This window comes from Microtus oregoni, unplaced genomic scaffold (genome assembly GCF_018167655.1).
Source record: "Microtus oregoni isolate MIOR12 unplaced genomic scaffold, Mior012 000112F_ref0000385, whole genome shotgun sequence".
In the NCBI taxonomy this organism is placed as follows: domain Eukaryota; kingdom Metazoa; phylum Chordata; class Mammalia; order Rodentia; family Cricetidae; genus Microtus; species Microtus oregoni.
This window is the reverse complement of record NW_024544738.1, coordinates 2,410,335-2,436,514: the sequence shown is the minus strand read 5'-3', so window position 1 is coordinate 2,436,514 and position 26,180 is coordinate 2,410,335. Positions and strand designations below refer to the sequence as shown.

At 41.7% G+C, this 26,180-nt stretch overlaps 1 protein-coding gene across 1 annotated transcript in view; it reads left to right on the top strand.

Moving 5' to 3' along the window:
- Positions 1 to 26,180, top strand: part of LOC121443731 (sodium/hydrogen exchanger 7-like) — a 78,894-nt gene that overhangs the window by 25,403 nt on the left and 27,311 nt on the right. The window contains exon 2 of the mRNA XM_041645526.1: positions 25,970 to 26,169. Coding sequence (XP_041501460.1) covers positions 25,970 to 26,169 — 200 coding nt within the window. The remainder of the gene's footprint in view (positions 1 to 25,969; positions 26,170 to 26,180) is intronic.

Genomic DNA, 26,180 nt, shown 5'->3' with positions numbered 1-26,180 from the left:
GTATACCCTTTAGTCCATTCATGTTTCTGTACATACTCATTGCAGAGAGACATTTCATTGATCTGGTTCGAGGTCTCTCTGGTTTCTGCTACACTAAGGATGCTGGACCTTCACTGAGACTCCTCTTGGTTATCCTGGTGTTGTTCTGTGTCATGGAGATCCTGCAGTTTTGGGTCTGTAGGATCAGTTCCTTCACGTGCTCTAGCAGATCACAGATAGGGTGGATATTAGGGTGGGCCAACCCATAGCCCTGGTTCTGGGCCTGGATAGTTGCAGGTTTTATTAAGAAATACTATAAGTTGAGCTATTATAAGTCAAGGGGTGTGCTAAACCCTATTCTAGGAATTTTATAATTATTAACTTCCTTAATTTCTCATAGTACCTCAACACTATTTTAGTTTTTTGATGAGAAAAATGAGAGACATTGAGAGGTTTGCTCAGGTCACCCAGCTTATTAAATGGTAAAGCAGAGCTTTAAAGCTGTCTGACTCACACCCTCTGTTCTGAGCCTTTTGAATCCAGGAGCTACTTTCCTCCATTCTTTCTCATACTGTGAGAATGAGGGATCTCTCATGCGGGTTGCAGCTACACTGGGTTGTGCCAATGCTCAGCTTGTGGGGAGCCTAGAGGAAGACAGCAATATCCTGTGCCTTACATCCCTGTTCTAACAAGGCAGGGCTGTACTATGGTTTATGTGCCTCCTATCATGTCTGTTGACCCTCTTTGTTACTGAGTTCTTTCCCCAACTCCTTGTTGATGTGGGAGTGTCATATATCAATCTGTTGATTTCATTGGTTAAGCAATAAAGAAACTGCTTGGCCCTGATAGGTTAAAACATAGGTGGGAGGAGTAAACAGAACAGAATGCTGGGAGGAAGAGGAAGTGAGCTCAGAGACGCCATGCTCTCCGCGCTCCTGGGCAGACAGACGCAATTCAGCTCCGACCTAGGATGGACGTAGGCTAGAATCTTCCCGGTAAGCGCACCTTGGGGTGCTACACACATGATTGGAAATGGGCTAGTCCAGGTGCGAGAGTTAGCCGAGAAGAGGCTAGATAGAAATGGGCCAAGCAGTGTTTAAATGAATACAGTTTGTGTGTTGTTATTTCGGGGCATAAGCTAGCAGATGGCCGGGGTGCTGGGGACGCAGCCCTGCTGCTCATATTACTACACTTTGTGTCCAAAAGCACATTTCCCCTTCCTTTCAGCGTCCTTGGCAAAGGCTTCTGCAGGCTTCTTCCCCCCTTGCTTTTTCATAGGGAAATGAACTTAGGGAGGAAATTGGGCTTGATCCATGGATATGCACTTGTGCCTTTCTTGTGGATACAGACATGCCTCATCACACAGTTTTCCTTCATTTTAAAAGAAATCTCATTGTCAGTACCTGGGCTATCCTGCCTGGGCTCGTTAGATACCAAAAGAAAGGAAATGGTCCTTTCTCTAAGATGAGCCTTATGACATGTGCATAATTAGTCCTTATTTAAGACCCCAGACTCCATGCAGAGATTATTTTGTACTTATCTGTGCTAGCTGGGTAGAGTGATTTACTTTTTCATCATGGCTGTCATTCCTTGCTATATAGCACTTCTTTGGTTTTGAAGTCAGCATGGTAAGCAGTCTACTATTTTATTACAGCACTCCAGCGCCTCACAATTGCTAGTTGGATAGAAGCTATGGAAACAGAACACATTTTCTCCTTCCTATTATATTTTGCACAGTAGAGCAGCATGGCATATTCTACTGTGCCAGAAGCTGTGAGTGACAAATGGATCTGTGCAGTGACTGAAAATGACAGAATATTACCTGCTAATTAAGAAAGTGCCTGTGTTTTGAACCTGTAATTGAGCTAGCATAAAGCAGGTAGAATATTATAGACCCAGTGTTACAATGGCCCGCAGCCACAAGTCACATTGTAATTCTCAGATCAGCAATTTAGTGTTATTTAAACACCCAGTTCTTATTTTGTTACTTTAATACTTCAATTCTTTATGTGTAACACAGCATAAATGACATTGATGAAAGGTTTTTTCCTTGCTACACAGAATTTTAGGTTTTACTAATAACCTTAGAATAATTCAGGCAACTAAAATTTTTTTTGCTAACCCCTTTTAATTCTTTTTCTTTTTGCGAATAGCCATATTATCTAGATTATCTTAGAAACTGGTTTTCTTTGTTATGTTTTTGTTTTGAGACTCATAAACCTAACTCCACTTTGTAGACCAGGCTACCCTACTCATAGACATCTATCTGTCTGCCTCCTGAATGCTGGGATTAAAGGTGTGCTCTATCATACCTGGCAGAATGAACTTTTTTTTAAAAAAATAAATTTATTTATTTATTTTACATTCTGACCACAGTTTCCACTCCCTCCTCTACCCCCAGCCCATCACCCGTTCCCACCCCATAATCTTCTGTTTCTGTTCAGGAAAGGATGAGTCTCTCATGAGTATCAACAAAACATGGCATATCAAGTTGCAGTAAGGGGCTGGAGAGATGGCTCAGAGGTTAAGAGCATTGCCTGCTCTTCCAAAGGTCCTGAGTTCAATTCCCAGCAACAACATGGTGGCTCACAACCATCTGTAATGGGGTCTGGTGCCTTCTTCTGGCCTGCAGGCATACATACAGACAGAATATTGTATGAATAATAAATAAATAAATATTAAAAAAGTTGCAGTAAGACTAAGACTGGGCAAGGTGACTCAGTATGAGAAGTAAGGTCCAAAAAGCCAATAAAAGAGTCAGAGACAGTCCCTTTCCCACTGTTAAAAGTCCCACAAGAGAACCAAGCTACATAACTGTAACATATATTCAGAGTACCTAGGTCAGTCCCGTGGAGGGTCTATGGTTTTCCATTCAGTCTCTGTGGGCCCCTATGAGCCCAGGTTAATTGATTCTGTGGGTTTTCTTGGTGTCCTTGATCACTCTTGCTGTGGAATAATCATTTTATATACTGTGATGATGTGTCTTTGCCAAAGTACCTTCTGACTGGTTTAATAAAGAACTGAATGACCAATAGCTAGGCAGGAAGAGCTTAGGCGGGACTTCCAGGAAGAGAGAGAGGAAATGAAAAAAAATGAATCTAGGTGTGAGAGAGATGCCAGAGGACACCGAGGGGAAACAGGAGGTGCAAGGTGGAAGAAAGGTAAAAAGACGTGAGATAAAACATAGATTAATATAAATGGGTTGTTATAAAACCTAGTGGAATAAGCCTAAGGTATAGGCCAAACTTTTTTTCATTTTTTGGTTTCCCAAGACAGGGTTTCTCAGTGAAACGACTTAGCTGTTCTGGAACTCACTCTGTAGATCAGGCTGATCCCCACCAAGCTTTTATAATCAATTAATAAGTCTCTGTGTCATTTTTTTGGTGAGATGACAGCCCAAAGAAAAATCTGTCTACACTTTCTGACTCCTACAATACTTTCTCCCCCTCTTCTGCAGAATTTCCCAGAGACTGCTGGAAGGGGAGATATTTTAGGGTCAGGTAAAAACCTGGTGCAAGCGAATCTCCCAGGAATCTCTAAGGAGGACCCCAGTTAAGACTTCTAGCAATAGTGGATATGTAGCCTAAACTGGCCATCTTCTGGGACCAGATTGGTGCCTAGCCCAATTGTCATCAGAGGCATCATCCAGCACTTGATGGAAACAGATGCTGCAACCCCAGCACTGGTAATTGGCAGGTCCCTGATGCAGTTTGGAAATTCATGAGCTTCGGGTATAGTCAGACCCTGTCTCAAAACTAAATATGGAGAGTGACCAATGAGAGAGAGCCCCATACTGGGGTGCACATACACACCCACATGCACATGTGCACACACCTGTACAGTCAATGAGAGAGAGCCCCATACTGGGGTGCACATAGCTGCATACACACCCACATGCACATGTGCACACACCTATACAGTAAATGCACATGCTGCACAACCACTACAAAATATACACATCCAAATGAAAGATAAACAGGAAAATGACTTCCATATTTATAGATCATCTTAGTAAACCTTAGACTAGGAATACAAACAAAATTGAAATAGTGGTTGTCTCAGAGGCAGAAGGAAAGTACTAGGGTTAGGGATGAGGAGGTGCGGTCTGTCTCTCTTTTCTGTGTGCAATGCTCAGTCGTGTTGAGTAGGCTAGTTCAGCATGCATACCTGAGAGTTTTTGTGATTTCGTTATGTGCAGCTGTTTTCAGATGGCTTTTAATAGTGACATTTACTCTGTATGAAGTGATTGGATTAGGAAACAAAGGTCACAGTCATAGGTAGCACTATAGAGTTAGCTGTCAAATAGAACAAGGAAAATAGATATTGCAGTTGTATGTTAAGGCCTGTAGCACACGTGCTGCAAGGCACCACACAGGCAGCGTAGCACCTGCCTTGGTAGAAAATGAAAACAATGACATTGCTAGCTCACAAGCAGAAATGTCTGGCTCGGAGGATTGGCTCGAATTAACCAGGTTCATAACCTAAGGCCAGTAGATTCATTTCTAGTGAGATATTTACTGGGTAAGCCAAGCAGAATGTAGGCTTAGATGGAACAGTGTTTTCTCTTATATATGCAAGTGGCAGGGACCCCTGTGTTGGCGATAGGCTGCTAAGAAAGAACAGAGAAGCAGTGGTTATGGTGTGCTTACATAGAGATTAGTGGGTCAATCTCCTTGCTGTGATGCTTTGCCCCCTTCCCACCCCTGGCCAGCCTGAGATAGTCCCTATATGTTTGGATGGATGACCTCACCCTCTGATTGCCGCTTGCTACTACTATTTCCTTGCATGCACTTCAGGTACATTCCAGGTGAGTCACCCCGTGGTTTGAGGATTCACATGTCCTTAAGAGCATACAAACAGCTAAAGTCCTTCATTATGCCAATAGTTTGTCACTCACATCCAACACATGAGAAATGACTAGGAAGTGTTAAAGGAAACTTTCATTTTTTTACCTTTAAATCTGGGGGATGGATGACCCTAACTGTCCTCTCCTTTATTTCAGGTACATTCGTTAATACATTTATTACTTGTAATTCCAAATGAATTCTTCTAGTCACATAAGTGTGCTTCATCCACTCCGTGTGCCTGTGTTTAGCTAAATGTAGCTATGCCCAAGAGGTACTCTGCTCTGATGACTTTTGGTCTCATAATTCTGGCCTTAGATATAATTTTTGCATAGCTGGTTCTGATTTCTTTGACTTTGTTCTTTTACTCCTCTCTGACCCTGTGTCTCATTCTTACCTTATTAATCACCACATTCCATCACTGTAATCCTGGCTCTGCATTTTGCACCAGACCTGTCATTTTGTTATGCTACACAGCCATCCACACCCAGCCAGACCCAGCCAGATGGTGGGATGGCCTTCCTCCCCAGACAACATTTAACTGACGATAGTTCCCCTGAGAGCCTTGAGCATCCCACTGCTATAAGACAAACTACCAGGACTGTTGATAGACTTTTCTAGTGCTTTTTTTCTCTCTTTGGCACAGTTGGCTGACTTTGAGTGGGCTTTAGACTGTCAGAGGATAGGAACCATTGTATAACATTTCTGGCCTGTTCCCCTTTTTGGTGCCTTGCACTTTCTTAGAGAGTTATAGAGTAATTTCTCATCTATTTATCCAGTTGATGCAGGTAGAAGGCAGAAGAAAATGAAGGGGATATGGGAAGGGAAAGGAACACCCTCTTCCCTATCTGAATGAAGTCTCTCTCCAAATGAGAGTAAAGAATTCCCAGGACAACTAACAAATTTTGCTATGAATATTGCCTGTAGAGAGACAATATTACCTTTCTCTAGAGTTATTTGAAATATACAATGTTTAAAAAAGCAACAAATCTGCTTAAGGCCTAAGCATTCAGGACCAGGTATAGCCTTTCTCCTTTTCCAACTCTAAACTCTCAATTTTTAAAGGAATTTCACAAGACACTTCCCTTACAGTGAAAGGTAAGTCTCAATGCTCTTGTGCAACCCTTGTGACCTGTGTGGCTTTATTTCGTCTGATTGTAACCCTATCCAACTCACCTTAGGTACCACTCTTTGATCTCACTTACCAAGAAAAGTTGGAAAGGGCAGAAATAAGTTCCTTAGAAACTCTTTGAACAATGTAATTTCATCTGTTGGACTACTATCATATTTAAGGGAAACTTTTTCTTGCGAAGTCCACACCCTTGCTTTATGATGTACAATTCTTTCTCTCAGCGTCTCTCTTGGCAACAAAAGAAACAGCTCTTGTCCCCAGAGGAACAAATGAGATGGTTTATTCTGGAGCCCAATATGGCCTAGGAACATAGATTTATTCAAATACCATGTTCTAATGTGGTAACAATTACATGAAGTTTTTATAGTAACAGACACTTAAATCTTGAGACAAGACACTTTTTGAATGTATTGGTAGGTATATCAGGTAGGTGGGTTGCAGACCAACAGGGAAATATCAGCTATAGGTCTCAGATGCTGGCAGCTTTTTTGGTTGATAGAAATGGGGGTGTGTGCCTGGTGTCCAAAGGTTGTGCCTGGTGATTACAAGGATGTTAAGTCATATCCAGAGGCAGGTAATAAATGACAATTAAGGGGAGATAAAGATATCCCCAAATAATTTAGCTCTTGACCCACTACATTCCAATTTTCAATATCACTGAAGTTCTCATTAATTAGCCTTTGTAGTCATAGCTTCCTTGCAGGAGCTCATGTTCCCACTACTAACCTCTGTTTTAAAATCCATAGTAAATTTTTCCCCTCCACAAACACCAACTCTGCTTCATATTGTCTGTCAATCCTGAAACTCTCTTCTCTGAGCAAATTTTATCTGGGCTTTGTCTGAAGAGAAGTCTCTGTACAGAACCCCTTAGGCTGCTGCAGGCGGCAGCATGGAACTGTGGCTCTCTCTGTACCATGCCCCACTGCCCCTGACACAGTGATGTGACAAACACTGAGTATTGTTCAAGTAATTGATGTGGGCATCTTATTTTTAAACTCACTGGAAAATGTGACTGTTAGCAGAAAATTGAATGATAAGGAGCTGAGTAGCTGGCTCATATTTGATGCTGTATCCTCTCTTAGTTTCCATTGAAACCTTTTTTTCTGGCCTCTAATATTTCACTGTCCTACCTTGACATCTCCTCCAATTCTCCTTGTGCTATTTTACCTCTTTTATTTTCATCTTTTCCTGCTTAGCTTAGATATTTTATCTGAAAAGTTTTTTTTTCCCTGTCAGAATATGAGGCCTGTGAAGAGAGAGTGTTACATTTATATTTACTGTGTATATCATCTGGGGAGGTACTGGTTGCTGGGTTGTCACTAAATAGATTATTGTCACTGTCTTCGGGAAGAAACATTACACAGCCACTCTTATAAAGGAAATCATTTAATTAGGGCTCGCTTACAGGTTGAAGAGGCTTAGTCCATTTTCGTCATGGTGGGGAGCCTAGTGACACACAGTACTGGAGAGGCATCCCAGAGTTCTCCGTCTGGATCTGCAGGTAGCAGGAGGAGCCTTGCTTGGGCTTCTGAAACCTTCCAGCCTTCCCACAGGGACACACTTCCTCCCACAAGGTCACATCCCCTAATCTCTCTCAAGTACTGCCACTCCCTAATGAATACTTCTTCAAATATTTGAACCTCTGGGGGGTATTCCTATTTAAACCACTATAGTCACCAATCCTAGATTTCTCTATGTTCTGTTTGGAATTGCTGAATCATATGGCTTTGAAGCCAGGGAGACATTTGTCATCTCTCTGTGAGCATAAATTTTAGTTTGGGGCTGAGCAACTGAGAGGTATGTAGAAAGAAACAGACACCATAATGGATGGGCCTCTGCTTTTGGTGCTGTCCTATGGCCTACCCTCTCTCAACACTTCCAGTTTGCATTTTTCTTACCTTATTTGGGTACCTTTATGTGGCAGAAATTCATAGTGGCTCAGCGCCAGAGGGTTAGCAAGTAATCCTCCCTAGCCTTGAACTCGCCACTGCGTTGTTCTTGGCCTAGCTCCGGAGGCAGCTCTCAGCCCCTAATCCATCCTTTGTGTTACAGATACCTTTTGTTGTCCGAGTGAATCTCCTCTGAGAGTTCCCAGTGGATACAAAACCTATGCAAAACTTGGTTTAGAGGAACCTGGGAAAACCGTGGGACCTCATGAACCAGGTATTTGCACCTGGCGTTGTATTTTCGGAAACTTCATCCAGTTTGTTTTGTGATATGAAAATCTACTAGCTGAAGTCTAAATACAGGAAAAAATAAAGATGCCAAGACTCAAAGGGAAAGGCTTCAGTTCACCGAGACTGAGCCCCCTGAGTTCATCCTCATGTGTCTCTAGTCTTCATTTCACGGAGCTGTGTGAACACACACACCTGCACTGAGTTACACATGACACCTTTAAGAAGTGTGATTCATAGCTCTGTAATTCTCATTGTTGAGTATTTCTTTTGCTGGTGTTTTATTTCTTTATGTTTTATGGTTAATATTTTTTGTTTCTTTGGTTTGATGCTGTTAGTCTCATACTGAGGAAGATGCTAGTAGATTGTGTTTGATTTTGAGGCTTCATCATGTCGTTTAGACTCTGATGTATGGCCATAGTTTGCTCCTCTGGCAACTGCCTTGGGTTCTGGCTCCTGAAAGACAAACCAGATAGGCCTTGGCTTGGGCACATACTGAGAACAACCTGGCTGGTGAGGCTGGCTTTCTATATTGGCTGACTGGCCATTTTGCCTTAAGGGGTCCTGTACTATGACTGTGGATGTTACATGCAAGATGATTCTATCACTCATTAATCTGTTTCTTAATTAGCTCTAAAACAGCTTTCACATCTTGTGGGAATTAAATTCACTCAGATGGGCGTGATCAAGGGGATCCTGCTTTGCTGCTCAGCAGTTGGGCTTTTGCTTTGTCCTCTGGCTGTCAAGGAGTCACCAGAGTCTTTAAGCTAGAGCAGTGGTGGTTCTTTTAGAGTTACAGACATTGTGGTGGTTTTGAGGTAGACTGCTAAGCAGTGTGTGATGGATGCAGAGGGATGAAAAGGCTCTGAAGAAAGTTCCAGAGAGAACCTTGATGGTGCCTGTGAATGTCAATGAGTTTAAGAGTGACTCACAGGGAGCTGACTGTGGCAAGGACAGGGAGTGGAGAAGAGAAACAATGCTGACCTGGAGGAGTAAGAGCTACCTCTGGGACCTGTTGAGTTTGAGGTGTTAAGAGAGCTGGTGAGCAGGCAATTGGACAGAGGTTCAAGAGTGATGGGTGGGGCAGGAAATCTGTGCTCACCCTCTGGTTGCTAGAATGATACCATTAAAGCGTTATACTGGTTAGGTGATGTTTATATTGGTGAGTTTCAAATTCATAAAAGTAAAGTCAATAATATAATAAATGAAACCCATGAGTTCATTACCTGTTTCATTAATCACCAACTTGTAGTCCATTTTATTTCATTTATGCCTTCCAACCAGCTTATCCCATATATGATTTTGATCCAAATCCCTCACATTATATTATTTGATTTGTAAATATTTCCAGAAGACAAGGGATATTTTAATAATGCGGCTATAATAGATGATTAACTCTTAAAATCCATACTAATTTTGTGATACTTGTCAAATATACAGTGAGTTCATATTTCTCCAGTTAACTTTTTGTTTAGTTTGACTTAAGATCCAAATTAGGCCTTCCAATAGCACTTGGCTGATATATCTTGATTTATCATAAATCTTTTATCGATAGGATTGAGTAGGTAACTTTTTAGAATAATCTGAGACCTGTTGTCTGAACCTGAACCACAGCCATCAAATGAATGAAAGAAAGCAGTCAGGAAGTAGGATAATGGGGGACTCTTCAGCAGAGGAATGATTTTGACTCCCCACCCCTACATGGGATGCTTGGTTTTGTCAACTTGACCCAGTGAAAATTTACCTAAAAAGAGAGTCTCAATGAGGGGTTGTCTATATCAAGTTGGCTTGTGGGCATGTCTGGTGGGTATTGTCTTGATTAATTAATATGGAAGATCCAGTATAAAATTGGGTAGCACCCTTTAAGGAGGGGTAAGCCTTTAACTGTATGAGGGAAAAAATGAGAGTTGAGCATAATGGGCCTGTACATTTTATTATTCTCTATTATTGACTTTGGATGTGCTTCAGGTTCCTGTGTTGCCTTCCTTTAGTGATGGACCTGGAAGTGTAAACTGAGTAAATCTTTTCTCTCCTAAGTTGCTCTTTGTCTGTTTTTTTTCTAGCAACAGAAATAAAACCAGGACATCCTGAACCATATCTTCAGGATAGCTGCTAAAGCTCTTGAACTCATATACTGTTTCTCCTGCTGTTCATTTTCAATATTGTTGCTATGGAACCTTCTAAAAGTCAGACTTGGTTGTATGTGCTTCTTTCTTGGCCCAGCAGTCTTTGTGGTCTCTGTTTCCTGTTTGGTAAATGCTAATCTTGTGAGCCTGGCTCAAAAGGATGGAAGCTGCCTTCCATGTGACACTTGGACCCCACCCTTTCCTTTTCTCCCCAGCGTGAGCCAACTCAGTCCCATCTGATGTTCATTTATCAACCTGGATATTTAGCCAGGATAATTTTCTCTGAAGTCTAGTTTTCAGTCTCTTTCCTTCTCTTCTATATAGTTTCACTACCCTTGTAAGGCCCAATCAAGAAGTCACTGTTTCTCTGGTTTTCTTCAACATTTTTTTTCACATGAAAGAAATATTTATTCTGTATCCTGCTGTGTCAACCTTTTGTGTCTTTTTTGTGGCATCACACTTTAATTGGCTTTATTGTAATGTAATACAAGTGGTACAGGTGTGTGTGTGTGTGTGTGTGTGTGTGTGTCTGTGTGTGCCTGTAGTGGGACTGTGTGGGGCAGGTTCTGTGTTAGCCAGCTTTTCATCTCCCTGTGAGTACCCAGTCCAGAACCTTCCCCTCTCAGTATGAAGGGTCCAACTATTGGGAACTACATTTTGTAGGATGAGCAACACTTTCCATTAAAGCAACTTCACTCTGTTTTGTTTTAAAGTGATTTTATCAAGTAACCTGTTGAATCGACGTAGTTTTGAGCTAAGCTGAATTAAAGGCAGTTTGTAATTATATCTTATTCTGCCTTCAGAAGCACATAAAAGGTTTTGTTGGATGTATGATATCAAGCATTTCTTGTGTCATTAATGTAACTTTGGCTGTTGACTTTGGTTGTTTCCCAGATACTAATGACTCAGGAGATAACAGCAAAAATACAGAAATTTGTCATTTATCAACAGTGAAAACTAAATTAACAGGAGATAGCAATCACTGGTCATTAAAATCCCTTAATGTAAATGGACTCAACTCACCAAAAAAAAAAAGGCACAGGCTAAGAGATTGGATATAACGACAGAATCCATCTCAACCTCAAAAACAGACATCGTCTAAGAGTAAAAGGTTGGGAAAAAATATACGAATCAAATGGACCTAAGAAACAAGTGGGTGTAGCTATTCTAATATCTAACAAAATAGACTTCAAACTAAAATCAGTCAAAAGAGACAAAGAAGGTCATTTCATATTAGTCACAGGAAAAATCTTTCAAGAGGAAATGTAATATATAAATAAACTGATTGTTATCTCCTGTTAATTTAGTTTTCATTGTTGGTGATGTTAATTTGTGCAGTTTTTCCCTTTTTTTTGGGATTTGCTGCATGAGACCATCAGTTGTCTGTGTTTTTGTTGGTATAGCCAACTTCCTTGGGTTGGAGCTTTCATTCTAGTATTTTGTGTAGGGCTGCGTTTGTGGCTAGGTATTCGGGAAATCTAGTTTCATCATGGGATATCTTGTTTTGTCCTTCTATGGTGATTGAAAGTTTTGCTGGGTATAGTAGTCTGGGTTGGCATCCGTGGTCCCTTAATGTCCGCATAACACTTGACCATGACCTTCTGGCTTTTATTGTCTCCAATGAAAAGTCAGGTGTAATTCTGATAGGTCTGCCTTTATATGTTACTTGGCCTTTTTCCTTTGCAGCTCTTAATATTTTTTCTTTACTCTGTATGTTTAGTGTTTGGATCATTATGTGGTGAGAGGAAATTTTTTTGGATCCAGTCTGTTTGATGTTCTGTAAGCTTCTTGTATCTTCATAGGCATGTCTTTCTTTAGGTTGGGAAAGTTTTCTTCTATGATTTTGTTAAATATATTTTCTGTGCTTTTGAGTGGAACTTCTTCTATACCTATTATTCTTAGATTTGGCCTTTTCATGGTGTCCCATATTTCCTGGATATTTTGGGTAAAGCTTTTGTTAGATTTAATGTTTTTTTTTTAACTGATGAGTCTATTTCCTTTATTGTATCTTCAGCTCTTGGGATTCTGTCTTCCATCTTTTGTATTCTGCTGTTCATTCTTGCGTTTGTGTTTCCTGATTGTTTTCTCATGCTTTCTGTTTCTATAATTCCCTCAGCTTGTGTTTTCTTTATTGTCTCCACTTCAGTTTTCAAGTCTTGAATAGTTTCTTTCATATGTTTGATTTCTGTTTCTTGGTTTTCTTTGAGGGATTTGCTTATGTCTTCCAATTTTTTGTTTGTCTTTTCCTCCATTTCTTTAAGGGAATTTTTTATTTCCTCTTTAAGAGTTTCAAACATTCTCTTGAAGTTATATTTTAGGTCATTTTCTTTTGCTTCATCTATATATGGTTGTTCAGGTCTTGCTGTTGTAGGGTCTTTAGGTTTTATTGGTGTTGTGTTGCTCTTCCTTTTCTTCTCATCTTTTCCCCTAAAAGATTTGGTAGGGGCTGTCTGATATTCTCTTGAATAAACTTCTAAGTGCCAAAGAATCCAAAGCTCAGATGGTTGTTTCTTGTGGTACAGCCAGTGCCACAGTTCTAGGTACCCCGTTGGTTACTCTGTGTTCCTGGAGATAGTTTAGCACTCCTTTGCTTTGCACTGCTCCCTGGGAGTTTGCTGTCTCAAGCCTACTTTGGCTTAGGTTACCGGCCTTGACCTACCTCTACAAATCCTGCTCTGGATCCCCTCCTGCAGAAGTCTCTGGCTTGGAGTTGGTCCTGCAAAGGTTTCTGGCTCCAGTCTACTGCTTGGAGTTCCCAGGCTCGGGTGTGCCCAGAACCGCAGAGGACCTGGCTCAGGCTTACCCCCTCTGAGGTCCCAGACTCACACTGGGACCCTCAGAGGTTCCAGGTTCCTGCTTATTCCCTTTGATGTCCCAGACCAAAACCCGGACCCACAGAGGTCCTGGGTTAGGCCTACTCCCTCTGATGTCTCAGACTCATGCCTGTCCCTGTATTGATCTCTGGTTCCTGCCTACTCCCTCGGAGATCCTAGATTCACGCCCAGACTGGCAGAGGTCCTGGCTCTGGCCTAGTTCCTGGGAGGTCCCAGACTTGTGCCCAGATCCACAGGGGTCTTACTTAGGTCTACTCCCTTGAAGGTCCCAGATCCATGTGGGGACCCTCAGTGGATTCTGGCTTTGGCTCACTCACTCAGCGGTTACTCCCCTGTACCTGTTCTGGTGCCTCAGTCCTCATCTGCCAGTGTCCCGGGACTGTATTGGCTCCTGGGACTGCATTGAAAAATATATTTTTTCAGTGTTCTGAAGGTTAGAAGGTCAAGATGCCAGCATAGCCAGCTCACTTTTAAGGACCCTTTCTCTTCCACATTATTGCTGTTATGATTTGGATAATGTTCAACCTGGTAAAATGGTTAGGGTGTCTATGGTAGAAAGAGGGTTCCAGGAATAGGTTCAGAGGAAAGGTGGTTTGTTTTGAAATGTAGTTGATATTTAGATGAAGAATCTTTTTTTCCAGACAGGGATCATTCTTCTGCCTTAGCCTCCTGTGTTCTGGAATTACAGATGTGTGTCACCATGTTCAGCTTGTGTGTGTGTTTAATATGTTTAATCATATGAATGTCTATCTTGAGTTTAGTCAGATGTTCATGCAGATTTTCTGTTGTACTCTCTGCAAACCTAGCCAGCTACCCATGGGAAGGAAATGTCATAGACCCTAGAGAAATACCTACTACTGACACTTTCCTAAGCCAGTATAATTTCTTGTCTACACACTAAGTACATATCCTGATATCCACAAGTAAGTATAGCTCTCATCCCTCATCAAAGAAGAGTCTTTTTGCAACAGAAGCAGACCATTATAGAAAGTCACAGCTGGTAAAAATATAGGAATCAACTGACTGTGTGCTGCTCAGTCCCAGTTGATATATCTACAATGTAACTCCTGCACCTAAAGCTCAGGGAACATTGCAGAAGATGGGGGAGGAAAGACCATATGAGCCAGAGGACCATGAAGTCTACTGTGATATGATGTCATTTAGCTACAAAGAGGAAACTACAACCATGAAATCTCAACAACATGATTGCCTAAACAACTCCAACAGTAGTTAACATCCCAACTTAAATGGGGGTAATCTCACAGGGCCCCATGTTGATGAAGAGCTATAAGCAATTAACAGCTGCTGAGAGGGGAAGAATTAGCCTTCCCTAGGGATAAGCCCATGGATTGAGTATCCAGTGGACAAAAGAATTATTAGGAGCTACCTTTTTCTACACCCCAAATATTGAACCCCATCTTTTGGTGCTGGAGATTGAATCGAAGGCTTTGCCCATGCTTAGCATTCCTTGTATCTATGAGATGTATAGCTACAGCATCTGGCCTTTTGTAATATGAGTTCTGTATATTGTACAAAAAAGTGAGATGGGTTTACAGAAATTTCTTATTTTGGTAATTATTGAGAAGGTGTCTTAGTTAGGTTTCTATAGCTAAGTTAAAGATCATGACCATAAGCAACTTTGGGGAATGAAAGGGTTTGTTTGGATTACAGATTACAGTCCTTTATGAAGGGAAGTCAAAGCAAGAACTCAAGGCAGGCACTGAAGGAGACCATGTAGGAATTCTGCTTTCTGCTTGCTCCTCAGGTTCTTGTTCTTCTACCTTCTATTTAGGACAACCTGCCTAGGGATAGCACCACCCACAGTGGATTGGGCCCTCCCACATCAATCCTTAATCAAGGTATGTCCTGGAGACTTGCCTACAGGCTAATCTGATGGAGGCATTTTATCAGCTGAGGTTCCCTCTTCCCAGAGTGACTCTAGTTTGTATCAAGTTGCTAAAAATCTAATCAGGTTGAAGGGTATATATGTATTGTTTCTCAGTACTTAAAAAGTCAAACCTTAAACCTTAAAATGGCTAGCTGATAGCTATGGGAGGCCCGCCCTTTTCTAAAGTGAAACAGAGGAGGATGGGAGAGGGGAAAAGGTGAGGTGGGTGGGAGGTACTGGGAAGGGAGGAGGGAGAGGAAGCTGTGGTCAGGATGTAAGAATGACAAAATAAAGAAAAGAAAGCAAAGGTTCTCATTTCTAAATGTGCATAGAACTGGACTAAAAATCAAAACAAACAAAACCCCAAACTTACAACCCAGACCAAAAGATCAAAAGCTATACGGAAGACCTTGGGGCCTGTATTCCAGCTGATTCCCCAGGCGGCTCTGAATACCACAGCTTAAGACAGTATTTTTTTTAAATGTGATGCATATCTTGTATATCTCTTGTAATTGTAATATGAGATCTGGATAAAATAAATGTGGGGATATTATAGCTATTCCTTAGGTGTGTAGTAAACAAAAGCAGAGGACTTCTCAGTGAGCGAGCAGTTAAGGATTTATGGCTCTGTTCATGTTGGGCTTCAGAACTGATGCTTTAATGCCAAGACTGAATCTCATGCAGTTCTGAAATATCAACTGAATTAAAGGGAACTGAACAGTTTGCAGAAATTGTGTAATAAAACCAATGGTGTGTGACTCTTATTATCAGGTTAAACCTTTAAAAAATAGAATGGGGAGGGGGAGGGAAATGGGAGGCGGTGGCGGGGAAGAGACAGAAATCTTCAATAAATAAATAAATTAATAAAAAAAATAAAAAAATAGAATGGACAATTATTCACCACTTAATTGGGATTTTTTTGTACTGAGTATTTTTTTTAATTTTTCAATATATTTTGATCATATTCTTTCTCTTTTCTCAACTCATCCCAGATCTTCCCCACCTCCCTACCCACCCAACTTACTCTTTCTAATAAATAAAATGGGAATTTTCAACAATGACATTATTGGCTTCATGCAGCCCATCTTCCTTATAGCCTTTAATTCTGTGGGTTTCTATTATGCATGCATATATGGTCATCATATAGGTGTGTGCACACGTACATGTGGGAGCATATGGAGACATCAGAGGTGCTTGTCGGATGTATTTCTCAATTGCTCTCCACCTTTGAGATCTGGAGCTCATCAGTTGCTAGGCTGGCTGTATGGCCAGTGAGCTCCAAGGATCCGGCCGACTCTGCTTTTGTTCTCCCCTGCCTCAGTGCTGGTATTATAGACATGTGCTGCTGTATCTGGCTTTTTTTAAAAATAAATTTATTTATTTATTAAAGATTTCTGTCTCTTCCCCACCACCGCCTCCCATTTCCCTCCCCCTCCCCCAACCAAGCCCCCCTCCCTCATCAGCCCAGTTCCCTGCCCTGTGGGAAGTCCAAGGACCACCCACCTCCATCCAAGTCTAGTATGGTGAGCATCCAAACTGCCTAGGCTCCCACAAAGCCAGTACGTGCAGTAGGATCAAAAACCCATTGCCATTGTTCTTGAGTTCTCAGTAGTCCTCATTGTCCACTATGTTCAGCGAGTCCGGTTTTATCCCAGGCTTTTTCAGACCCAGGCCAGCTGGCCTTAGTGGGTTCCCAATAGAACATCCCCTGGAAAGCAGTGTGGCGGTTTCTCAGGAAACTCGGGATCAACCTACCCCTGGACCTAGCAATACCACTCTTGGGAATATACCCAAGAGATGCCCTATCATACAACAAAAGTATATGCTCAACTATGTTCATAGCAGCATTGTTTGTAATAGCCAGAACCTGGAAACAACCTAGATGTATCTGGCTTTTATATGAATGCTGGGGAGTCTAAAATCAGGTCCTCATGCTTGCACAGCAAGCACTTTACTGACTGAACCATCTCTGCAGCCCTACAGTCCTTTATTTCTTCTATAGAGAACAATCTTACTGTAGGGAAACTGGTAGAGTTGCTTATTTTCTGTTTGTTTACCAAGCTAGAGTGCTGCATGCTGATGCATCATATGTCTATATTGTTTTATTACTGACTTTTGCCTACTTGTATGTCTGTGTAAGGGTGTCAGGTCCCCTGAAACTCGAATTACAGACAGTTGTGAGCTTCCATGTGGGTGATGGGAACTGAATCCGGGTCCTCTGGAAGAACAGTCACTGCTCTTAACCACTGAGCCATCTCTCCAGCCCTATTACTGACTTTCTGTTTTGATAAATCCATGGGACAATTTTCTAAAATAAATGTCAGCATTTATAGAGAATTATGCTTAACTCTCAAAATACTTCTGGTCAAAACCTTTTAGAATGGTAAATTCTTAATACAAATGTTCATTTTACTGACACTCATGAAGCTGGTGGTCAAATAAATTATGGCACCTGTCTCCTACATTGGACAGGGTGACTTCAATAAGAGATAGCCGTATAGCTGCTTCTCTGGAGTAGATTTCCTACTCTGCTCCAGCCCACACATCAACTCCCTTCCAGATCCCTGATTCTCTAATATGTGGTATTGTTATAGCTATTGTGATAATGTAAGGGAAGTGATTCATCCAAAAGACTTGTAGAAAAGCAGCACCTGGGCAGCAGTTGGTACTTTGCACTCATTCTTCCAACAGCCAGATCTTAGGAGGGAATAGTGGAGGCACCTTGCTTTGTATGGCAACTGAGGTGTAAGTGATGTGACACACCCAGGACTCCTGTGAAGCCCACAAAATTCTCCTTTCTGCTGCTTGGTAGAGCATGTTGTTAGGGTGGGTGGTCCATAGCAACAAAATTGAACAAAACTCTTAAAAATAACTATTTAAAATATATAAGAATGGACAAATAGTCAATAACAAATTGGGGAACATGTATTAAAACTGCTGAACATTAACAAGGATAATGGTCGCCTGTGGCTTTTAGCCTAGAGATGACCTCCATCTCCCCAGATATGTGTTCAAAAGACTTACTTTAGGCAGGTGGAGGAGACTGTGATGACGCTCAGTTACCGCTCCCCGCCCAGCCCATATCAGTGATTACCACAGCTGTATAAGTAGCAGAGTGAGTAGAAGACATTGAAGAGAACCATAGCAATCCATTCTCAAAGCCAAAGTCCTTCCAACCACCCCTAACCCTGAAAAGTGATGATTACTTGAAGTAGTAAGGGCGGCGGGGCTGCGTCCCCAACACCCCAGCCGCCTGCCCGGCTAGCTTATGCCCCAAAATAATTACACAGACACTGTATTCTTTTAATCACTGCTTGGCCCATTCTCTTCTAGGCTAATTCTCACATATTAATTTAGCCCATCTCTAATCATCTGTGTATGGCACCCCAAGGTGCGCTTACCAGGAAGATTCTAGCCTATGTCCATCCTGGGTCGGAGCTTCATCCCGGGAGCAGGGCATGGCGTCTCTCTCAGGCGTCTGTTCCCGAGAGGAGAGCTGTGAGTCTCTGACCTCACTTCCTCTTCCTCCCAGCATTTTGTTCTGTTTACTCCACCCACAGGGCCAAGCAGTTTCTTTATTGGCCAATGACCTTCCTCCATCAATTACTGCTAAAATCTATTGGGTTCTTTTTTGTCAAATTTGATGTGTGGGTTGAGCATTCCTCAACTGAAACCTAAAATCCAGGATCTTTTGAGTTCTGATATGACAAGTAAAAAAGATTTGTATTTTGGAGCATAGTTAATTTTGGATTCCAGATTAGGGATACTCAATTTAATAAAGTCTGTGCAAGAATTCCAATCAAATGACTCTGAAATCAGAATCACCTCTAGTCCCAGGTAGCACATTCTCAAGCAATAGTTATTTCTCCTCTTTTGTGTGAGTATAGACATGTGTGCATGGTGTGCACATGGATGCCAGATGGCAACCTAGGGTATAGTTCTTTGGCAAGGTCTCTTGTTTGTTGCCAAGTATGCCTGATTCGCTGGCCTGTTAGCTTCTTGGGATTTTCCTTATCTCTTGCCACCTCATTGTAAGAACACTGGATATCACTATTTTCAAATGCTTTGTGATTTGATGCTTTCTTTTCTTATTATGTCAAATGAAGCTTTAGAACTCAGAATCCTTATTATACACTACACAGTAACATGGTGGTGGCCAAATCACTACCATGTGATGGTGATCCTTTACCCTCAGTAGCATGCATAAGTGATGTTCTCATTGAGTAGAGAACAGTACATTCATGTACCGGCCCTTCTTGCCTTTGATAAAGTCCTTTTTTTTTTTCGAGGCAGGATTTCTTTATGTAGATTTGCAGCCTGTCCTGGAATTCCCTCTTTAGACCAGGCTGGCCTCGAACTCACAGATATCCACCTATCTCTGTCTCTAAGTGCTGGGATTAAAGGCATGTACCACCACTGCCAACCCAGCTAATAAAGTCTTATTAATATTGGTATTTTTATAATGCAGCTGGTGGATGATTGTCTAGAATTACATCTCTCCCATGTCTACTTGTTACGAAAGAGAAACTGACTCCACACCAGTGGGGGCTGGCATCTTTATGACCCTCTGGAATTTGCAGTCACACTTGGCTCATATTTCTTTCTCATTCTACCAAAGTTTAGATGAGCACATATATAAAATATCCATTCATATATAGATATACATATATAGATGTATGTACATGTTCATGTCCTTTGGCTATATCTTAAAATTGGAAGAGCTGCCAGTTATATACTGTAGATTGAGTTGGGAAGTAGGTTTGTTCATACCCACAAGTTAGTCTTGAATTTTTATACTTTCGAGTTCACCGTTTGCTTTCAGCCACATAAAATGTCGAAGTAATTTCATCTCCATTTTCTTTCTGTAAAATTTGAAATTAAATTATTTCCTGAAGTTAGTCATATGCCTGTGAAATCAGTGACCATCCATTCCTCAGCTGGTGTCTGCTGTGACTCTTTTTTCACAGACATTTATTTTTTCTGTAATCTGGAGCACTGTGCTGTTGAGCCAGTATGATCAGTGCCTCTGTGGCTCTCTGCATTGTTTTTTTTTTTTTGGTGTATGTACTGAACTTTTTGAGCTTTAAGTAGAATTCCTTACATGTTTTTACTCTTTGCAGTTAAGGTCTTTTCAGAGTTTTATATCAGAGGATGTCTTCAGATCTAGCACATGAACTAGGATGTTCATGTTGTCTCCAGATTTTTAAAAAATAATTAATTCAAACATAAAGCAACAACAAAAAGCCCTCTGCAGTCCTGATATCCTGCTTTTTCGTCAATCAGAAAATGCTCATTGTGAACTTCCTATCATGGCCTGGAGTGTGATGGTAGTAAATAGATATCTGGACTTAGGATCACTCAGCGTAGCACGAGTGAGCGATATACTCTGCGGCTTGCTTAGGTCAAGCCCTGAGCGTGGGGCTAATCATTTGCTGCTCTGTTTAAACAGAGTGTCATTTCTCTCACTGTTTCCCTTTATTTGTATGGGTGCATTGGGCCCAGAGCACAAACGATAAGATTTTCTAAATTTAAGCACCAGTATTCAACATCTACTAATGAATCTAGACGTTTCCTGGAATAAAAGAATTCGTATACAATTGTATGCCTCTTATTTAAAGATTTATTTTACACATGTACGCATATATGTGTGTGCTTGTGTGTGTGCATATGCATCTGTGTGTGTGACATGTGTAAGTACTTGTGAACTCCGGAAGAGGAGGCCGCTAAATAACCTGGAGTTGAAGTTACAGGCAGTTGGGAGCTGCCTGAAGACAATGTGGGTTCCAGGAGTAGGTCTTGGATCCTCTGCAAGAGTAGAATGTGCTCTTAATCACGTGGCCATCTCTCTAGCCCCTAAACCTCTTTCTTTCTCAGTATTCATTGTGAGGACCTAGAAGAGAGCAGTTTACTTTCTTCATTAGCTCAGCTGAGGAGGTTGATAAACTCGAGAAGCAGTGACGAATGTAAAGCAAATTTTAATATAAGCAGTTTTTGTAAATACTATGTTTTGGTTTTTCTTTTCTTTATGAACCTGTTTAGTATAAACTGTGTGACAGGCTACTTTTTTTTTTTAAACAACAGCAACTAATTTCTTTCTTTCCAAAGACTGCACTAAGTATAGGATAGAGAAGGGATGTGTAGTATTCCTATCAACACAATCTTAATCCTACTCTTTGGGATATTAACCTAGTCTTACACTACAGGGACATTCACATCATTGTTAGCTTAGTTTTTTTTTTTTGATTTTTACTGACAATCTTTATTCAAATTCAGCTGATTAAAAGTGTTTATTGGGCATCTGCTGTTTGATTGTTACATAAATATATTCTTTTTTTTTTTTGGAGGTTGTCTGGGTTGTACTTTTTATTGCAAAATATCACCCTATTGACCCAAAAAGGCTTCCACTCGAAGCAGAAGCTCATAACACTTGGCATAATTTTGCTGCTCCTCAATTTCTCCTTTAAGGATAGTTCTTTTCCTTGCTGTACATTCTACTGGCCACTTCCATCTTCCTCCTTTGAAGCTCAGCCCCTTATGGGAGCTCCCAGTCAGCATTGATTTCCAGCATGAAAGGTACTGTTTGTTCTCTGCTCACTGCAGAGATGACTAATACATCTTTTTGGCTGTGACAGGTCACTTTTTAAGGCAATATAGACCATTGTGTATCATGATAAATGCTGAAGAGCTGTCAACTGCTTTGTCAAGTAAAACGTCATCAGAACATGACTGCCTAACCAAGGACTGAAATGAGACTAAAAGATACTAAAGATCTGGACAGTAAAGCCCTGAGAGCACCCAGCAGTCCCCACCCTCCTGCCCGCAGTGCTGCCAGCTGCCTTGGAAGGAAGCACTGTTGTTACAGCTAATTTTAGTCATTATCAACCTCAACTATGAGTAATAAGACTGAGACACTCAGCCTGGCACCATGGGCACAAACTGTCACTGTAATGGAGCTTTAAAAACCATAAGATGGTTCTATATAAGAAGCATATGCTTCTGGGATGTGGCTCAGTGGGCAAAGCAAGTGTGAAGATCTAAGTTCAAATCCCCAGAACCCACATGAAAGCTGATCGTGGTGGTATATCTGTAATCCCATTGCTTCTAGAGATGAGCGGTGGAGAGAACAGGTTTCCCAGAAGCTTACAGGCCAACTAGCCTGGTGAATGCAGCAACAAAAAGAAAGGTCCCATCTCAAACAAAGTAGAAGGCAAGGACTGACACCTAAAGTTGTTCTCTGATCTCCATGCATATCTCCTGTATTCTCATTCATTCTCCCCTTTCTCCCTCTCTCTCCCTCCCGCCCCCTCTCACACACACAGATATATGGTTTCACCCACAGGATACTAATAGATGTAACTTGTTCACTAGATTGTCACCGAGAAGAATAACTCCCAAGGAACATCCTTACAACAAAGAAGATAGAACATTTGTGGAGTTGTGTGTTGTTAAAGGAGAAAAGGGTGCACAGGCAGCAGGCAGCAATGATACAGGACCCGGTGTGGTTCTAATGTTGGGATGTAAATAACACATGGTAACCATGAGAGATATCATCTGTGCCATGGGACCTTCCACACAATCATCAGAAGAATGAGCAGAATAATGTAAATGGGGCTAGTGACTTTTCTTCACTTTAGATAGGGCTCTGATAAAAGCCAAAGAAATAATTCGACTGGTGTAGCTTAGTGAGCCAGTGAGTTTAATTGGGGTTATTTATAGGATCCTGAATGAAAGGCTTGCCTATATAAGCATGGGCAACTTAGAGACAGCTGCACCGGTGATGAAGAGCCCTTCCTTTCCAGAAAGTAACTTATTTTTGACCTAATCTTGTGAGGGCCTTGTATGAGTAATCACAGCTGCTCTGATTTCAAGATGACGATTTCCATATCACACCTAGAGGACAGAGTTTCACAGCGAAGGGATGGTTCACTGCACCGAGGACTGACTAGGAAACACTAGGACTGACTACTACATATGACATACTTCCTTCCTGCTCCATTCATAGGAGCCCTAAGTAGTTATCAGAGTTCTCAAAGCCTCCTATGAGGGAGAATTGATAGAAACTGACAATTTATCCTACCTTCCTTGCTAGAACAGGAATGAAGATCAAGGAAATAAAAACATGTGAGCAACAGCCACCTTTCTGTAGGTAGCTCACACCTTTACTTCCCAGCACAGAAACCCGGAAAGCCTGAAGCAAGGTAGCCATGACAGTGCCAGCTGAGAACATGCTCCCAAGGATGAGCAACTTCTGGCTAGCCATCTCTGCCATCATCTGATTTATCACCGGATGTGAAGAAATGAATGGAAATTCATCTAATCTGAACAGAGAATTCTCAACAGAAGAAGTTCAAATGGCCAAAAGACACTTAAGGTCATGCTCAACTTCCTTAGCGATCAGGGAAATGCAAATCAAGACAACTTTAAGATACCATCTTACACCTGTCAGAATGGCTAAAATCAAAAACTCCAATGATAGCCTTTGCTGGAGAGGTTGTGGAGGAAGGGGTACCCTCATCCATTGCTGGTGGGAATGCAAACTTGTGCAACCACTTTGGAAATCGGTGTTTCGGTTTCTCAGGGAATTCGGGATCAACCTACCCCAGGACCCAGCAATACCACTCTTGGGAATATACCCAAGAGATGCCCGATTATACAACAAAAGTATATGCTCAACTATGTTCATAGCAGCATTGTTTGTAATAGCCAGAACCTGGAAACAACCTAGATGTCCTTCAATGGAAGAATGGATGAAGAAAGTGTGGAATATATACACGCTAGAGTACTACTCAGTGGTAAAAAACAATGACTTCTCGAACTTTGCATGCAAATGGATGGAAATAGAAAATACTATCCTGAGTGAGGTAACCCAGACCCAAAAAGATGAACATGGGATGTACTCACTCATAATTGGGTTCTAGCCATAAATAAAGGTCAGTGAGTCTATAATTTGATATCCTAAAGAAACTAAATAAGAAGGTGAACCCAAAGAAAAACATATAGCTATCCTCCTGGTATGGGAAGTAGACAAGATTGCCGGGCAAAAAATTGGGATCTTGGGGGTGGGGTGGGATGGGGGTAAGGGGAGATGGGGAGAGAAAAGTGAGAAGGGTAGGATGGGGAGAACTTGGGGAAATGGGATGATTGGGATAAAGGAAGGTTAGGTAGGGGAGCAGGGAAGCACATATCTTAATTAAGGGAGCCATCTTAGGGTTGGCAAGAGACTTGGACCTAGAGGGGCTCCCAGGTGCCCAAGGCCAGGTCCCCAGTTAGTTCCTGGGGCAGCTGAGGATAGGGAACCTGAAATGACCCTATCCTATAGCCATACTGCTGAGTATCTTGCATATCACCATAGAACCTTCATCTGGCGATGGATGGAGATAGAGACAGAGACCCACACTGGAGCACTGGACTGAGCTCCCAAGGTCCCAATGAGGAGCAGGAGGGAGAACATGAGCAAAGAAGTCGGGACCACGAGGGGAGCACCCACCCACTGAGACAGTGGGGCTGATCTATTGGGAGCTCACCAAGGCCAGCTGGACTGTGACTGAAAAAGCATGGGATAAAACTGGACTCTCTGAACATGGTGAACAATGAGGGCTGATGAGAAGCCAAGGACAATGGCACTGGGTTTTGATCCTACTACATATTCTGGCTTTGTGGGAGCCTAGCCAGTTTGGATGTTCACCTTCCTAGACCTGGATGGAGCGGGGAGGACTTTGGACTTTCCACAGGGCAGGGAACCCTGACTGCTCTTCAGACTGGAGAGGGAGGGGGAGAGGAGTGGGGGGAGGGGAAGAGGAGTGGGGGGAGGGGAGAAGAGTGGGAGGCTGGGAGGAGGCGGAAATTTTTTTTTCAATAAAGAAAAATAAAAATTAAAAAAATCACAAAACAAAACAAAACAAAAAAAGAAGTCCATTACCAAGGGATTGGTTTTGCTTAATAATAATTATTGGATAAAATAAAAGAAAAACCCAGAAAAAAAAGAAGACTGACACTGCCTGTTCACCAGACAACTTGAAGCATCTGCATTATGGAACCTTTGTTTTCTTTAGATATCTCTTTTGGTAATGATATATATACTTTTTAAGATTAAGTCTGCCTTTTCTTATACCTCTAAGATTATTTCACAGCTGGTCAGGATGAAATTATTAAGAACATCATTTTAAATGTGTAGCCTCAAGAAGCAGCTCCCTGGCTCCTGGATCATGACTGCTTAAGTTTACACTACAGTATTTAGCCTCCTAGTGGGTATAGTTACTTTCTCCATGATATTCAGTGCTTGGAATGATATAAGAAAAACCATTTTGTTTCCCCTCCACTACCTCTGGTGTGTGGCAAAGCATGTTCCATTTATAGCAACTAAAAATTCCAGTGGCTTGGTCCACCCTAGCAGATGACAGCAGGGCTGGTTTGAGGGATGCCCTGGGGAAAAAAGGCTCAGTAGTTCTTCCTCATTCTGAAAATGTTACACTGTTTCTCCACCTCATCCTTCTCTACTAAAAGCCTCAGCAATACGACATGAAGCACAAGCAGGTATTAATTCTGTTCATGGGGTCATATCAAGCACTAAACTGTTTACTCCTCGTGACTGAGGGACTTGAATCAACAGAGGTATCACTTCCATACTTTCTGTTCTGCCACATGACTGGCCTTTTCAGAGTCCAACAATGTTTTTATTAGTGTTGAAAACTCTAGAATAGGCCATCTGGAAATCTCACTCAGCATCTGCCCAGAGGATGTAGATGGAGAAGAGGAAGAGAGAAAGCTATGTCTTTTTAAGTTAGGCATGGAAGTTGGGCAAGCAAGCACATGGCAAAAGGCAGGTAGCTTCAGAGTAAAAAAGAATACCGGAGAAAGCATACTGACACTCTGGCCAGTATCTGAAAGAGAGAAACCAAAAGGGAAAATGACTTTTCTGAATTATTCAGAAGACTGGGCAGGGTTAACTCAGCTGCACAGCTGCACCTCTGCAAATGACTGATTCTTTTTCAGGGCTCATTGTTGGAGTGATCCTGAGGTATGGCACCCCTGCTACCAGCGGACATGACAAGTCACTCAGATGTACTCAGGAAGATAGAGCCTTTAGCACCTTATTAGTGAATGTCAGTGGCAAGTTCTTTGAATACACTTTGAAAGGAGAAATCAGCCCTGGCAAGATCAATAACGTGGAGCAGAATGACATGCTGCGGAAGGTGAGCTGGTA